Genomic DNA, 16,396 nt, shown 5'->3' with positions numbered 1-16,396 from the left:
TTTAGCTAAATTAATGAATTATGATTAGGATATGACGCACAGTAAAATGTGATTACATTAGGAGAGATTAAAACCCCAGGAACATGGAGAATCATGTTGCACAGAAAGAGAAAATCTTACTTTAAGATGAATGGAGGTGACATTCCATCATCGGGGAATATAACAAGCACATGATGACATACTGACGTCTGAACAATTTACACCATCTGACAAGCGTAAGGACAAGAGGTCGGCACATGTAGTACAGATATATTAAGACCAGTGGACATAGTGGGTTTAAATATACTGACAAATGTCAACGATTCTCTTTAACAGGAACTATAATTCAACCAGGAGAAAAAATGGGGTGAGCAGCCTGCAGTTCTGATCTGACGGCTTGGTTATTTAAAGTTTAGAGATTAATAGCATAACCGAATGTTTCGTTGTCACTTGGCTGATCCATCATGACTAATGCTCAGGTGTCCTTGATCTTTCTAATAAGCCTTTAAGTGAAAAAATGATCGTCAATCATTCCTCCATTACAGAAACTGTCATTCAATAAGTACCGTCAGTGTAGCAGCCTGACAATGTGGTCCTTTTACATCTTTTCATGACACTCAAAAATATATATTAATAAAAAAAAACAAAAACAGGCAAGGTTTTCCTTTTTGAATGTGTCATGGCACCATTTATTTATTAAAGTTTTACATAACCTTCCAACTTGATCATTGTACAGTATATGTTGAACTTCATGACATTATTAGAATATCAGGCAGTCAGATCAGCATCGCCAACAGCAGCAGAGAGAAGCAGCATTTCTGTCAGGAGCTGATACAGAAAGAGCATGACCGCTCCTTGTAGGGGGGGGGCAAGACACCCAAAGGCAGATGAGGAAGCATGACATATAGAGAGTGGGAGGGGATAAATAAGCATGAAAGCCACTGGGCTATGAGGGAGAGGAGAAGGATGACACCCATAAGTGTTCACAGGGAAAAGAAGGGGGGCGAATCACACGCAAAGGAGAAGAGGAGCAGACGAGAGGCAAAACACCCCTCACAGTGAGGAGGAGGAAGGAGGCAGCACAGAAATGCAACAGGACCAGATCAGAGCCTACAGACTCTTCATTCTAGTTAACACCACACCTAGAATCATCTGAAATTCTAGACTTTCCAGAGTTTGTAACACAATGGGATCTATCCATCACCAGTGCAACTCTGGCCTCTATCAGTCTGAATACATTCCTGCCATTTCACCAGGGTACGCTAGGCTAGCGTGCTCGTATGCTAGCGTGCACTCAACACTCACACTAACCATTTATGACTGAAGCAGGAAAAGCAGCCAAAAAGGTAACACCATGGCCAAAAGCATGCAAGCAATGTGGGAAACACTTTAAAAAAAAAAATGAAAGGAAAGAAAATAAATACATCTTGGGATAAAAAAAATCTTAATACATTATCTTAAAATTTTCCTTTTCTTGTTTTGTGTTTCATATATATATATTCTAAACACACATCTTTGTACATTTTGGTATAAGTTCTCTTTCTTGCAGGGAGTTCCGGGGAAAATGGGTGTTAGATGGTAGAGGGGTGAGGTTTTGGGGCGATCCCACTTCCCTGATTGCCTTGTGCTGACGGAGGGGGGAGGCGCGGCATCACAAAGATGACTCCTCCCTTCAAACGTTCCTGCTCACACTCAAGTCTCTCATTCTCTGTGGCAACCGTGGGCGACGGCAATAGAAGAAAGGGGGCTCAGCAGTGAGAGGACAAGCTTATAGGATGTCCAGAAAGTCCAGGACACAAGAAGTAGGAACAGACTACAAGTCGGTACTTCCTCTTTGGGACCAGAGCCAAAAGCAGAGGCACGGACTTCCACTATCTCTTATCTGGGGGAAAGAATTGAGGTGTAGGATCAGAAAAAGGACACATAAAGGAAGTGATTCATATATTAAGGTCTAGTGATTCATATGTTGACACTGAACGTGAATTGAGATACCTTTGTTTCCATCTGTGTCTGCTGCTGACCTCTCTGGCCTTTGGCGTATTAGATTATTGTACTTGGCTTCAACCTCCTGCAAGAGAAACAAATAACGCACAGTCAGATCAGGCAATAGAAATGACCACAATGTGCAAATATTGTGCTATTTTTATTTGTTTGTGAGCTCAATGACTGTTACCTTCAGATAGTTGAGGTTGGCCTGAAGGTTTCTAAGGTGAGACAAGACCTGTCTGCTGAAAGAGGAGAGGCTGCCGGCCTGTGACGTTGAAGAGAACCTCAAGTTGATGCCAGAGTCGGCAGCACAGCCTTGTGAGGTGCGCAGCTGCTTGCCTGTGGTTGATGCCAAGATGTCATCATCTGTGCTGCTCTCCCCTGGACCACCGTAACCCTCCAGGACTAAATATCCTGCTGAGAGAATCAAAACGAGCCATTTAGAACTACTACCATGAAAAATACATCGGCACCAGGGAAGAGCACTGGGCAAGCTGCACCTTTTAAATTCATTGTTCAGACTTCCCAGGCTCACCATAATCTTCAGGAGAATCAAAGAAGCCCGTGTCCCCAGAGCCCAGGTCCTGAGTCGGGTCTTCTGTCTGGGAGCTGTTCTTGTCTGAGCCATTGTGGACCATCACCCGTGCACGGTTGTCTACGGGGGTCCGCAGAGAGGTGGTCCTGAGGAGACGGGCCCCTGTGGAGCGCTTGTTTTGCTCCGCAGCCTCCTGGGACATCAGCTGTGTCACCAACACCTGCTTTAATGCTGCCACTGAGGGACAGGTGAGGGTTAAGGGTTAATGATGTATAAAAATGTACATACAACATCTGCATATGCAGCACTTGATTTTGAGCCATCTGTTCTGTGTGCTTACAGGTTTTCAGTGCTTCGTCTGCTCTGGAGGGAAACATGTTAAATGAGTCTCCTTCTTTGCCATCCTCAGCCACTTGGTAAGGAAGCTCTGGGTCCACAAATCCTTCCTCCTCCTCCTCTTCCTCTGCCTTTACTCCCTCAAACGGATTATTACCTGGCAGAGAACTCTGCATCACACTTCTGGAGGATGGACTGCTCTCTTTATCTGAGGGGGTGTAATTAGAGAGGGATTATCGACACTAATCAATCAACTGATTATCGACAGTTGATTAGGATAGAATATTTGAATTAATATGGTAGAAAATTTGTTTCTAAGAATAACAGAGGAAGTGAGTGGCTCCAGTTACCTGTGGACTGGGTGCTGCCGGTGGATGTGCGGTCTGCGTCTCTACTCAGCCTGGAAACACCTGCTGTAATGATCTCCACGCCGTCTCTCTCCCCACTGCCGCACAAGCAACATCTTATGTTAGTGACAAGCTCAAACTCTGAGACCCATCTGATCAGATCAAATAATAAAGACGATAAAGCAACATACTCAGTCTGAGGTAACGGTATGACGCTGTGAGGTTTGACTTTCATGGCATCGGCTCTCTGAGTGATTAGACGCTGCCACCTTGTACACGGAAAAAAAGTTTATTAGCCCATTTAACAATACAATTAACTTAATGAGCATTTTATGAATCAATCAAAAGGTATATGGACTTACGTTCTCTGATCGGAGACTGTGGGCGCCATCAGCTCATAGATCTGGGCTCCGTTTTCTGACATGGATAGGACGAAGAAGGACTTGTTGTCTGGCAGGAGAGGGTGTGGACAGAAGGTTTGGGGTGAGATTAATCTCAATTCTGCCCTACATGCATGAAGCCTGATAACCTTATCCTGGGTCGTATACCTGGATGTTGTATCGTGAGGGGTTCTTTTGTTCGTTTGTTTTGATCTGATCCTGATTTGTTCTGCTATTTTTGTAAAATGTAGAAGAGATAAACAGACAAGAGATTGGGTGTTAACTGACCTGTGGCCACAGAGCGCACCAGCACAGTGTTGAGCTTGATGATGGGGCTGAAGATATGTTTGGTATCTGCGGTGCCTGCCAGGTTTTTACTGTGACACTTCAGGATCAGACGCTCGTCTTGTTTCTGTAGCAGAACCAGGATGTCCTCCAGGAGGAGTGTATACAACTCTGAAAGGAGACGAGAGAGAAGATATTTGTCTTTACCTGTCAAACATGAGCGATGGTCTACTGGAGTTTTTGGAAGCAATATTAAAGCTTAAATAACAATCAAACTCTTATAATGTGCTGATTACAAACCAATAGTCTTGTCCTTGTTCACTTTCCATGACAGCGGCCCCTCGTGCACCATTGTTCTCTTGGTTAGATCCAAGTTCTAATGGAGGCAGAACGGGAAAAAACATTTAAAGCTTGTAAGTACTTGCTACTGGTCTAGGCAGCCATTCCCACACAGCACTACCTTTCTATCCAGCAGATATTTCAAACAGCGTATGTGGGTGTACAACAAGTGAGCATGCTTTAGCTGAAGCTAAAAGGGTCGTGTAGATATCTCACCTTTAGCTCCAGGATCATGGGGTTGTCTGTCTGCTTTAGAGACGAGAGGTCCAATCTTCTCTGATAGTCCTCCAACCTCTAGAGGAAGGACGGAGAGAAATGGAGACAGAGGAAAAGGGATAAGTAAGCGCTCTTTAAATGGAAGCCACTGCCTGGGGAGCAAAGGAGGTAGAAAATAAATTGTGGTAGAGCAGGGAGAAAGAAAGGACTTAAGATGAGGCTGAAAGAGAGGAGGAGAAAAGTCTAGGGGATGGCATAAAATGGAAAGGAGATTTTAAAAAACATCACACCTGCTTGTCCTCAGATTCCTTCACAGCCTGGTTGACGTGATTGAGGATCTTTCTACAGCAGTCTGCCGCCTGCTTCACTTTGTCCTTCTCCACTGCGTTGTCTGAAAGATATTATGACATCAAATAAGAAGTAAGGCCTCCTAAGTTCTGCAGGGGGGCTGTCCGGCAAATTGATATTTCCTCTGTCCATTAACACACCATCGTTCTTAAAAATTATGATAAAGCAGGGGGGCATTATGATCCCATAATAGCTGGTTATACTTTATCGTTAGCGCGTTCTCTCTGTGTGAGACCAAAACCCCAGCCAAGACTAAAATGATGGACCAAATAATGGGTGAGACATTTCCCAAAATGTGCACTACCCCTCCAGGACCATTAAAATGATAATCTCTCCATTTGTCTGTAATTCACTAATGGTTGGCATGATGCCACGCAGAACCTTGCTTAAGACTTCATTTGCTGCATTTTTATCCACTTTCTTCTATCTTATGAGTTGATTTCCATTTTTATCTATTGTATTATATTACACTCAGATTATAAAATGCAAAGTAGGTATTATCCCAGTATTACGTGTTTCTATGGTTACTCTCAACAGGAGTAAATTAATTTCCATATTTGAATTAATTGCCTCATAGGATCTAATTGATTTGAGGATCACAGGGGGGAAAGGCTGGATGTATAATTGAACTCATGGAGGTCACATGCAGGGTGTTGCAGCAGTGCAGCCAAACTTAGAGCAAGAATTCATTTCTTGTCTAGATGACAACGACAACTATCAGACCAGATATGTTATAAACCTTTACTGGTGCAGCAAAGCTATTGAGGTATCCAGCCAGTGTGATGAACTGAGGAGAGAATTAATAGTGGTTTGAAACTGTCTCTCACAATGTCTCTCCCTGTGACAAAGTCAGTGATTGACTGTAAGTCAATAACTGAAGTATTCGTGACTGAGTGAAACAGACTTTGAAGTGTCAGACTAAGACGGCAGGAGAGGGATCAGTTTTTGTACCTGCATGAACTGTAAGTGGTTTGTATGAATGCACAAATCTGTCCTGTGGCTCTTCCTGCCGGCATGTTGACATCGTAGAGGTTTCATGTATGTCCAAAGCCAGAACAAGTGGCTGGCAGGTGCTTCATTGTATGATTTAATCATATCAAGTGTCATTTTGCCACTATATTTTATTATAAAGCTGCAGCGACGTCTTTTTTTTAAAAAACAGAAATGCCCAAAATTCACTGCTTTCAACTTCTCAAATGTGAAGATTTGCTGGCTTTCCCATTCTTCTTTGGGACATTTGAAGCTCTAGAAATTTGTGATGGGAATTTTCAGACTCTGATATTTAATAGAACAAATAATTTATTGATTAACCAAAAAAAAAAAAAGATCAGATCATCACAAACGGAAAATGAAAATAATCGTTATAATGAATCATTCTATTATCATTCAATACAACAAATATCTACTTGCCCCATTTTTGGTTTATTCAAACATTTTGTTTTGAATCACTACGACCACACACACACACACACACACACACACACACACACACACAGTTAGTACGTGGAGTAATTTGCGCACATAAGCTGATTACATCATGAACAAATCACTGCCAACTGTTGTGAAGGAACTCTGATGGGTAAGGCAACAATACAGCACCTGTGTACTTGGCGATGTTCTCTAGTAGCAGGGGGTACTTGGTGAGCCGCTGCATCTCTACAGGAATGATGTCCTTAAGCTGCAGTCGGCGACACTGTCTATTACTCTCTGCCTCCTGTAAAGCAATAAAAAAATATATAGAGGTTGGGTGAACTTCAGTGGTCACCAAACAGCCAAAACACATCTTGTAGGAAGTATAAATGGTGATTGAGCAACACTAAATGCAGGTTTTTATTCAGAGATGTGACATTTTAGTTGAATTCCCTGAATCAAACAGATTTACATCTTGTTCGTTTAACTCCTCAGTATGACACATTCTGCACATTACGAATGTTCAATAAAATGTTATTTCTGTTGAGTAACAATTTGTCTGCAATATGTGAGCATAATGTCAGTACCTGGATGAACGAAGTAAACCGCGAGTCTTTCTTCTGCTTGGTCTTGATTATCTCCAGAGCAAAAGGCTGGTTACTGCAGAACGTCCCCACCGCCTGCTTGATCTTCTCCTCCTCTCCACCACTGAACTGTAACCACCCAACCCAAGACGGGACAGAGCAGAGACGGACAGAGACGGCGATCAGTCACTCGGTTGATCTGGGTCAGGGGTACTTGCCATAGAAATGTCTAGTATTTAACCACTACGATGAGCACTAACTCCCAGAAGGGGGCCAGGCTTAAGTCCTAGTAGCAGAGACAGCTTAAGTTTAAATGTAGACTAGATCAATGCTCAGACCCTCAGGGGACCGTTTACCCTACTTATCCCCCATAGAGACATTTTAGACAAGGCTGCCAGCTGATATGTGGCTACCTCTCATCTAATGTATCACACATGATATCAAGATGCGGAGATGTCAGCCAAATCTAGGGCACTGTCTGACATAACCATTTACTGAGGAAAAGGCTTCTATTTCACTCGCTTGCTTCCACTTTGATTACATTTCTTGTTACTGAGGAGGGCAGAGTCTTTTGTGGCATGTTTAAGGTTTTGTCTTTCAGGATTTTGGTGTAGGATTTAAGGATTTAATGTTTAGTGTGAAATAACTGCAAATAACCCCTTAGCTATATATAGCATATATAAACTGTACATAACCATTTCCATGTTCATACGACTTGTCAAAATTAACAGAATTGAGGCTGAGGAAAGAAATCTCAAGCCAACATCAACATTTTTTTCTCTCACTATAAAGCAATTTCGGGCAACAGTTCAATTTCTTCACGCACAATACGTTTTTTTTTTCCAACCGCATCAGTCATCTTGAAATTGATTCAATCTAAGAAAATGTTTGAAAGAGGAAATACAATTTCAGCCTGAGAATTGTACTCACCCAGGAGAGCAAGTCGTCTCCTATCTGATCAATTACTGACGACTCATTTCTCTTCCGAACGGCTGCCATTTGCTCCAGTATTGAAACTGAAATTCAAAGGAGAGACACCAATGGGCACTCAGTGTGTGTGTGTGTGTGTGTGTGTGTGTGTGTGTGTGTGTGTGTGTGTGTGTGTGCATAAAATAACAAAGATGATGAATACAACATGATAATGTGAGGGTGCTGAGTGTATACACAGTTTAAGTTCTATATTTTTTCCTTCTGTTGTAGTTTAGTTTACTTTAATCTTAATTCTCACTGCCTCACTTCGGAGGTTGTTTTCACTGCGTCTTAGTGCCTTCTAGAGCAGTCGTGCATGGATTAAGAACTTTTGATTGATTTCAGGATGTGCGTGTTTTATGTGTGTGTGTGTGTGTGTGTGTGTACCATGCAGCTGTAGAATCTCCTCCAGGTTGGTAAAGATATTCTTGATGTCAGCAGGAGGAAGGATGGCCTCTTTGGAGAGCTTCTGGTAGAAAACGTGGTCCAAAACTCTCAGCATCCGCACATGTGCACGCTCCGTGTAAAACAGCTCTGCAGACACAATGTGAGATGTTAATTCAAGATGGCAGATCATTTGCGCGGCTCAACATGATGTACTGTACATTTGACAGCAACTTGGGTTGGATCCCAAAAAATGCTCTGCTGCTGCACATCTCTCTCTCTTCTCCTGTCTACTCACTGTGAACACAATGAATTGTAATATTATGTGAAGTGGTAAGCCATGTGCTCACCATTGATGACTTCCTGTCTCTTGATTTCCTGAGGCCTGAGACCCGCTAGGACCTCTCGTCCCACCAGCTGCTGCCAGTTCGGGGGGTCATGCTCAGAGTCTGTTCCCTGGTCGTCCTCACTCTGGACATCAGCAGCGCCCAGTCCCTCAAGCCTAGGGCAAGACAGAAAGTTAGCTTTTCGTCTGGTTAATAAAAACTTACCACTGCATATCACCCCTTATTTATTTTTTTGTTAGAAAAGTCAAAATGATCAGGTATCCTCACCTTCTTATGGCCTTTGGTGTTCCCTCGTGAGCTCTATAAAAAATATTAACAGAGATATTTATGTTAAAAATACATTTTCTCTATGTAAGTAAGCTAAAGTGTTACTGCAACTGTGACTGTAAATGCACCTGTCGCTTTCTCTGTCATCCTCTTGCAGTTGGTCCAGGCTGTAAAGGTCAAAATGCGAAGCAGGGTACGGCAACCCATCCAGAGGGTCGGACTGAAGGCCGTCACTCAGCCTGGAGGGGCCTGAGGTCGGAGTCCCACCTGAGAGACAAGTTATGAGTTAGAAATGAACGCTTTGTCTGTCTTTTTCTTCTACTGATGGTTAATTCAGTTGTTCAGTGGCTCACCCATGTCAGTGTCTCGGCTAGTGTCTGAGCTATAGGTGCCGCTGTTTGGGGATGAGGTGTTGACAGACATGGAGTGTATGAGTTCAGAGCCCTCGCTCGATTGGCTGCCTCTTAGACGTCCACCTTCTATGTGCTCACTTGCCCCCAGTGTGGGCTGAGACAACTGTTTCTGAGGCCGGGGGCGACCATCCAAGGCTTTACCCACTGAAGAGAAAAGCGGTGTAGATTTGAAAAAGCTTTCGAAGTAGTGTCATAATTTTGGCTTATTCAAAAGTCCTAACTCACCTGATGCTGCTTCAATGCGGCTGGGGCGACGCTGAGGTCCAAGGATACTGGGAAATCTGGGTTTCTTCACCTTCTCTTCTCCTTCCTTTTCTGTCTTGATGCTTTTCTGTATTTTATAAAAAACAAGGGAAGTGTCAGGTAGATGACAAAGGGAGAGAGAGAGAAGGACCAAAGCGTAAAGAGTAACATAAAGTACCTTGATCTTGGGAAGAAAGTTGATCCTGACCCGTTTGGACTCCAGACTGCGAGGTTCCTTGACCCTCACACCAAGGTGCTTCATGTATGTATAGATGACATACTGCATTGTAGTGCTAAATGAAAACAAAAGTGACAACGCCTGAATTCAAACCAATAAAACAACAACAGAACGCTAAAATTGAAGAGAACAAGCGTCCATATTGTGACTCGTACCATATGTCATACCAGTCCTTCTCATACAATTTCTACACAAACCATCTGGGCTGTGCTGCGACCATATGGCATTTCAAACAAGACTGTTTCAATCAGTCACACTTTTGAATTATTTAATATAAACATACTGCATAAATTACATGTTATCTTTAAGAGACTGCCCGAGTGCTTCATTTGTAAAGTGTGGGGGGTGTAGAGCGGGGCTTGGATGACACCAATATGTTATATGTTCTTAGTCGAAACATCAAAGTTTAAAAATGACTACCAATGACAGATAATAATTTAGTACTATAATTAATTTAAAGGAGTAAAAAAAAGTCTAAAATAAGCTGTGACACGGTAATTATATTATCATTAGAGACACATCACAGACTATAAATGCAACAAATACACAGATGGTTCGAGGGGCCATGAGAGCCCTTGAAGCCCTAACTGATCCCCATCATATGCTTATGAGAAATACCCTTCATATCAATCAACCAAATGCTCCACAATATAAGTTTGCTTACCATTTCTCTTCCTCTGCGGTCTGAGTAGTTAACCTATAAATAACACAAAGAAGAAAAACTGAGTCTGAGCGGCTAATAATGTTTAGAAACATGAGATTGTGAGTATTTGTGCATCTGAGCAGCGAATGTCTGTATATGACACATGTCCTACTTACAGGATATCCTCTATCTTGGCGACGATGTTTTCAGCATAGGAGCGCTCTCGCTCCAAAGTGACACGATCTCTGACTCTCTCTTGGTCGAGTCTGGCCAACTCTACTTCTGCCACCGTTAGGCCCATACTGCGCTTCTGCCTACATGTACCAACATATCAAGTCATAGCGTGGTTAGGTTGATAACATAACTTAGGTTTTTTCACTTGCTCGATGTACGAAATAACCAAATTCAGAGTTGACAAGTTTACCTGAAATCCTCAAGGTTCTTCTGGATGTCAGGGAGCAGAGAGTCCTGCAGCGTTTGAACATGTTGTCTGTTTATTTCCTCTGGGATCAGTTCTGTCCGCCGCCGGTCTGCAAACACATGCACATACACACTCTCATATACTGTACTCCAAGTGGTTTGTATGATTATGATTGTGGCAAGGGCACACGAAATATGCACTGTTGAGGTTAAGCAATACTTTCCAAACCATCAGACCATTTGATTTCTTAACACCTTAGTAGAGAGTGTGCATGGCTGAGTAAATGATCAACTTACAGGGAGTGTATAATGAGGATGGGCAAATGGTTACAGTGAGCCAAAAAGGTGACCGTAACAAAAAGAAAATCCCCTACTCAAAATTACATTAGGCAGACAACCAAATGAAGCAAAAGCACAGCATGAAATTCTTACCGAGATCAGCAGAGATGGATTCAGGAACAGTAACTTTCAAATTCTGTAAAAGAAAAAAGAAGAAGAAAAAAACGAAACAAATCAACTTCAAATTGGAACAAAAAAGAAATAAGTGAATACACTCAAGTCCCCCAAACACTTTCAAATGATATTAAATGTCAATGTGAGTGAAGATCATAAATCAAGGCACTCATAATCACATGTCATCACTTATGAATGATGTAAGAGCCAATTTGTGTAATGTATGACCTTATTCCAACCTCTAAATGTGACTGTCCTATGCAATTTGGTGTTAACTATGAAAATGAGTTTTTTGGTCATGTGGATGTTTTGTCAAAAATCTCATGGTGTTTTAGATTTATTGACAAGATTTAAAGACTAAACAACAACAAATGTTTAGGCATTTGAAAATGCTCTGGAAGTGTGGGGACATGCAAAATTTTACCATTTTTTGTAAAAAATCAGTAACATACTCTGTGCATCTTGTGTGACAGACAGACAGATGAACATTGGATGAGTCTGACCTGTAGTGTTGGCCATATTTCACTGTGGGGAAAAAAAACTGTACTTACTGCTCCCCGGTCAATGAAAAAGGTGTGGAGGTCCATGAACACCCGTCTGGTCTCTTTGGAGTTGGTCTGCTTGTAGAGGTCAGCATAGAGGTAGCACAGCTGTGGATATAAGATTAGAATTAATTGAAAAAGAAAACAGGGAAACAGGAAATGAATACATAAAAGGTGTTAGGGAAGAGGGTCTTACCACAGGGGCAGGGTCAAACTGAGAGATGACGTGGTGAAGGAAGGCTGCGAGGTGGGCAGGGCGAGACTTGAGCTGCTCAATGCTGTTAAAGTTGTTACACTGGCCATTTGTCTGAAACAAACATCACAATTTGCAGTCTTGTCATCTGTGCAGACTTCACATGTGACATGAGTATGAATGATATCATTTAGACCTTGCTTACAAAGAAATGTTTATAATTATCAAATTCAAATATTTTGAACGTGACAGCTGTGTTTAGTGATATCATGATTGACATGGATGTCAAGATGGCCCTGTGGTAAAATACCTGCTCCTGGTCTGAATCAAAATAGTCATCCTCAGCTCCAATGATTTGTGAGACGAGGCGGGAGGAAGAGGGACTGCTGACTCTGGTAGGGGACAGAGAGTCCTGGGGAAAAGACAGTGGTACATTGTAAAATTCTCCAATAAAACACACTTCAAAAATGCACTCTTTTCTAAGTTTACACCACGAAAGGGAGTGAATAAGCACATTTCAGGGGCAGAATTTACAAAGAGTATAGCTACCAGGTCAGTGGTGTCCTCTACCTCTGGAGAGTGGCAGGAGTTCAAGCTGTTCCTGGGTGTGCTCTTTGGGCTGGGGTAGGATGACTCTCTTGGGCACAGGCTCTCTGGAGATCCAGGCCCAAATACGCGAGATATCTGTAGGTAGGATGGAACGAAACATTACATTATCAAATCAATCTCCATTTTAAAAAAGGAATCCCCCAAAAACTCAACAACTGTTGCCAAAGAATTTATTTCATTAGTTATCATACATGATCAACAGTAGTTTGATGCAGAACCAATACATACAGTTCTTGTGCCTGCACTGGTGTTGTCGAGATCTAAAGTAGCCCAAGCCAAGCAGGGCTAATTAAGACGATTCATTTAATTGAGCATGATGCCATGAATCTATTGTCCTAGAGCTTATCCAGCCTTGGAATCAAGGCTTAATATGAAGTTCACAGAGAAATTTAAATTGTGTTGGTTAGCAGAGCTGATAGATGACAACTTACAGGAGTGCTGCTCCAGGACAGGTCTGTACTGTTGTCTCCCTTGGAGGCGGGAGTGTGCTCTGTCTCAAACATGCTACCATCACCTGCATCACCACCTGGAGCAGCCTCCTACGGATTCATGCAAACACAAGATTAGTTACTAATTATGAACAACCTTATTATATAACAACAAGATTCACACAGTCCAGAATGAAACACAGACAAGAGCTAAGAACAACCTAACAGGCTACATTGGTATTAATATATGTATGAATTAATGAGTATTTCAAGAGTGTAATCTCATAAAATATAAAATTGAGAGGGCAGCCTAACATGTTGACATACATAACACAAGGTTCAGTGAGTGAGGTATATAAAATAAGCTGTCACACAGACACAAAAGAGTGGCTTCCCACAGACAAAGCCTAATCCTCTGATAAGATTAGGATTATTGTTTGTCTGAAGCGATCCCTAAACGCACTAAACAAAATTATACAAAGGTTGTTTGGTTATTGCTGGTAGATCAGTGTCCCTAGATACCCTTTTCTGTATGCAAGTACATGGGGGTAGTTAGTTAGTTAGAGGGGGGTTATTTGCTTTACCTGTGTTGCCCCAGTGGCCCTGAAGAGCTGACCCTGCAGCTGAGGAATGTGTTTCTTAGCTTCCTGGATGTCTTTCAGTAGTTTGGGGGAGGGGTTCCTGCTGTACTCCTCCTTCATGGCCTGTACAGCAGGAGGTGTGAAATCAAAACAAGGAATCAGCATTAGTTGTATCCTGTTATTTGTATACAATCAGGCAAGTAAAACATGTCATATGTTGACTCTGGTATGAAGCGTGGGGTGTCTCAAAATCGCTGCATGAAAAACAGCAGTCTTGTCAAGTGCACACATAGTACCAGCCTCCTATCCTAAGTGATATTCTATTTAAAGATGAATTAGAGCTGATCCTTTCATTTCCAATACAGAAAATAACACAATCCTTAACAGGGTTTAGATACAATGCCAACATCTACCGAGGAAAACAGTGTTACAATAGAGAGAAGACAGTAAGTGGAAGTGATGTGTGTTCTGCTAACCTGCAGCTCCTGCTGCTCTCTTGAGAGCATCTTTTGCAAGATGTCAACCTTCTGGTTGCAGATACTGCTATTCTCATCCTGTGGTGAAAAAACGAAAAGGGCAGTTGAAAAAGCATAGGGAGGAGCTGTGCATGAGACCACAGGTGAGAAGCATTCAAGTAAATATTAGATAATAATAGTATCAGTAATTCACATACATTTAACAAATATTGAAGCATACACATTTCTAAGAAAGGACGAGATATAGCCACCACCTCCTTCACATTTAGAAGGAGGAGAAAGACATAGATAACCCAGGTGGAAATCCCCTGGATGATGAGGAATGAGGATGAAGAAGGAATGCAAGGAATAGGAGCCAAGAGGGCAACAGAAGTAACTGATCTGGTCTTTAGTACCCATGGTGGTTGAGTGGAGGAGAGGCGGTCCTGAGGACTGTAGGGGCGTTCTGTTGCTGGGGAGTTTGGAGAGGAAATACTAACGCCCAACATTTCAGACTCTGCTTCAGACAAAGGGATCTGGGCGAGCCCTGGAGGACGCCCCAACACTGTGAGGGCCACATAGGACCCCGCTAGAAAGGAAAAATCGCAGCAAAATGTCAGTTTTAATTGAAGGTTCATCATTAAAATGTGGCTTTTGCTTGAGCACAGACAGAGGAACTCACATTTGATAAGCTTCACCACCTCAATGTGATTAGAATGTGTAACAAGGGTCCCGTTAACCTGGAAGACAACAATGGTACTATGATGAGACTATGATAAAAACAGATACCAAGTCCAAAACATCCCATTATAGGCCCAGCTTTACAATTTTACATCTCATTCTCAGACACAGCATAAAGAGAGTAGGAATACTGACTGACCAGAAGGTGGCAGCCTACAGCCTCTTTATTGGCCTTGGACAAGAAAACAATGACGAGAGCAGTTTAAAGACATGGAGGCAGATGAGCACAATACCTTGATGATCCTGTCTCCTGTCTGAACACCTGCCCGCATTGCAGCCCCATCTGACAAACACAGAGGAAAAGAGCGTTAAAGCAAGAGAAGAGGTGATGATAGAAATGGAACAAATGGAAGAATGAAAAGGATGGCGGGAAAACACGAAAGAAATACAGCTTCATGGTGCAATTGTTGATATTTCAGCACAATGAATACAACATACAGCCTTGACAGACCGGATGTTGCAAAGTGACTATTTGAGTGCTATTTTGAAAGACCATAACAGTGGTTACATTACGAGAAGGACCTGTTTCACTGCTCCACCCCAAACAAAGGGATTTAGGCACGAGACAGGTTATTTATTATGAGATCCACTTCTGACTCTATAGTCGGCAGCATACAGCTGAAGTATTTATATACTTATGATGTGCATTTTTGAGTCTTCAATTGTGTATTAGTATAGAAATATTAACTTGTGTCGCTGAACTAAGGACATACCGTTGTCTGATCAGTTGGGCTAAAAATAGAGGGACAGGAATGACTGATAACTTGTGACTATATGATTTGTCAGTAAATTATTAGAATTTCAGAATTTCAGAGCAACAAAAAGTTTTACCACAGCAGGCTGATGAGCAAAAGCTTAATTAGACTTAATTTAAGGAAAACCTGCAACAAGATACTACTCAGTCTCAGTTCACAATAAAATAAAAAATAAGTTGTATAAATTATTCAGATGAAACTAAGTAGACTGCTCTTTGTGTTGAGTCAGTAACAAAAGCACAAATGGGGAGCCATACATGGATAGTTAAACGCTGCCAAGCACTAATGACAGTGCACAAAACTCCTTGATCAGTTCCTTCCTCTTCTATCTCTCTCCACTACTGTACAGAGCGTGTAATGTTTTCTGTGACGTGATAACAGCTCACATCATCCTCTGCAGACAGTGAAAGACTGCAGGGGACCACATCAGTATCCAGAAGCTGCAGCTACTATGAAACTACTGAGGAGGAAACACACAGTCAATGGCTCCACATCTCTAAGTAAGTGCAAGAGTGGTGGTGGTTACCCAATTACCCCTCATATCTGTGAGCTCAGAGCAAACTACCATGACAGTTTGATGTCAGTGCATGAAAAAGGAGCCAACATCTCTATTACAATTGCTGAGACCAGAAGTCTTTCTCTTCTTCTGTGTAAGTTTGAGACTCCACTTTACCTTCTTTGACAAGCTGCACAAACACTGGGTTGTCACCACTGACAGTGAGCCCAAAGCCATTTTCATCTTTCTGGATGATCACACATCGCTGGACCAGACCTGCAAGTGAAACAGACATGACATAGAGACATAACAGTGTCTTTAAAAAGGACCAGGAAGCCACTAAAGGAAATGTACTTAACTGACAGAAGCCAGTGCATCAACTACAAACTTTCTGAAAAATAAAACTAAACCATATCCTAAATTGTTAAGCAGATATTTCAAATAAGTTGAAACATGAATACATTTTGCGGTTGA

The 16,396-nt window shown here is 42.1% G+C and overlaps 1 protein-coding gene across 1 annotated transcript in view; it reads right to left on the bottom strand.

Annotated features, from left to right (window-relative positions):
- Positions 1 to 638: 638 nt before the first annotated feature.
- The window catches only part of arhgef12a (Rho guanine nucleotide exchange factor (GEF) 12a), a 34,187-nt gene continuing 18,429 nt past the window's right edge, over positions 639 to 16,396 (bottom strand). Inside the window, exons 5-41 of the mRNA XM_070905297.1 lie at positions 16,100 to 16,198; positions 14,905 to 14,954; positions 14,613 to 14,670; positions 14,347 to 14,519; positions 13,952 to 14,029; positions 13,479 to 13,598; positions 12,898 to 13,005; positions 12,407 to 12,541; positions 12,168 to 12,269; positions 11,861 to 11,971; positions 11,674 to 11,772; positions 11,102 to 11,144; positions 10,674 to 10,779; positions 10,426 to 10,563; positions 10,271 to 10,303; positions 9,547 to 9,661; positions 9,351 to 9,456; positions 9,066 to 9,269; positions 8,841 to 8,979; positions 8,713 to 8,745; positions 8,449 to 8,600; positions 8,102 to 8,248; positions 7,676 to 7,761; positions 6,749 to 6,874; positions 6,351 to 6,465; positions 4,694 to 4,794; positions 4,404 to 4,481; positions 4,149 to 4,224; positions 3,852 to 4,019; positions 3,546 to 3,633; positions 3,375 to 3,452; positions 3,187 to 3,281; positions 2,841 to 3,044; positions 2,501 to 2,737; positions 2,153 to 2,382; positions 1,972 to 2,047; positions 639 to 1,861 (exon numbers count right to left, since the gene is read on the bottom strand). Of these exons, the coding sequence (XP_070761398.1) occupies positions 1,851 to 1,861; positions 1,972 to 2,047; positions 2,153 to 2,382; positions 2,501 to 2,737; positions 2,841 to 3,044; positions 3,187 to 3,281; positions 3,375 to 3,452; positions 3,546 to 3,633; positions 3,852 to 4,019; positions 4,149 to 4,224; positions 4,404 to 4,481; positions 4,694 to 4,794; positions 6,351 to 6,465; positions 6,749 to 6,874; positions 7,676 to 7,761; positions 8,102 to 8,248; positions 8,449 to 8,600; positions 8,713 to 8,745; positions 8,841 to 8,979; positions 9,066 to 9,269; positions 9,351 to 9,456; positions 9,547 to 9,661; positions 10,271 to 10,303; positions 10,426 to 10,563; positions 10,674 to 10,779; positions 11,102 to 11,144; positions 11,674 to 11,772; positions 11,861 to 11,971; positions 12,168 to 12,269; positions 12,407 to 12,541; positions 12,898 to 13,005; positions 13,479 to 13,598; positions 13,952 to 14,029; positions 14,347 to 14,519; positions 14,613 to 14,670; positions 14,905 to 14,954; positions 16,100 to 16,198 (4,118 nt within the window). The 3' untranslated portion in view covers positions 639 to 1,850. The remainder of the gene's footprint in view (positions 1,862 to 1,971; positions 2,048 to 2,152; positions 2,383 to 2,500; positions 2,738 to 2,840; positions 3,045 to 3,186; positions 3,282 to 3,374; positions 3,453 to 3,545; positions 3,634 to 3,851; positions 4,020 to 4,148; positions 4,225 to 4,403; positions 4,482 to 4,693; positions 4,795 to 6,350; positions 6,466 to 6,748; positions 6,875 to 7,675; positions 7,762 to 8,101; positions 8,249 to 8,448; positions 8,601 to 8,712; positions 8,746 to 8,840; positions 8,980 to 9,065; positions 9,270 to 9,350; positions 9,457 to 9,546; positions 9,662 to 10,270; positions 10,304 to 10,425; positions 10,564 to 10,673; positions 10,780 to 11,101; positions 11,145 to 11,673; positions 11,773 to 11,860; positions 11,972 to 12,167; positions 12,270 to 12,406; positions 12,542 to 12,897; positions 13,006 to 13,478; positions 13,599 to 13,951; positions 14,030 to 14,346; positions 14,520 to 14,612; positions 14,671 to 14,904; positions 14,955 to 16,099; positions 16,199 to 16,396) is intronic.

Source organism: Enoplosus armatus, chromosome 5 (assembly GCF_043641665.1).
Source record: "Enoplosus armatus isolate fEnoArm2 chromosome 5, fEnoArm2.hap1, whole genome shotgun sequence".
Lineage (NCBI taxonomy): Eukaryota > Metazoa > Chordata > Actinopteri > Centrarchiformes > Enoplosidae > Enoplosus > Enoplosus armatus.
This window is presented reverse-complemented; position numbering and strand designations above follow the sequence as displayed.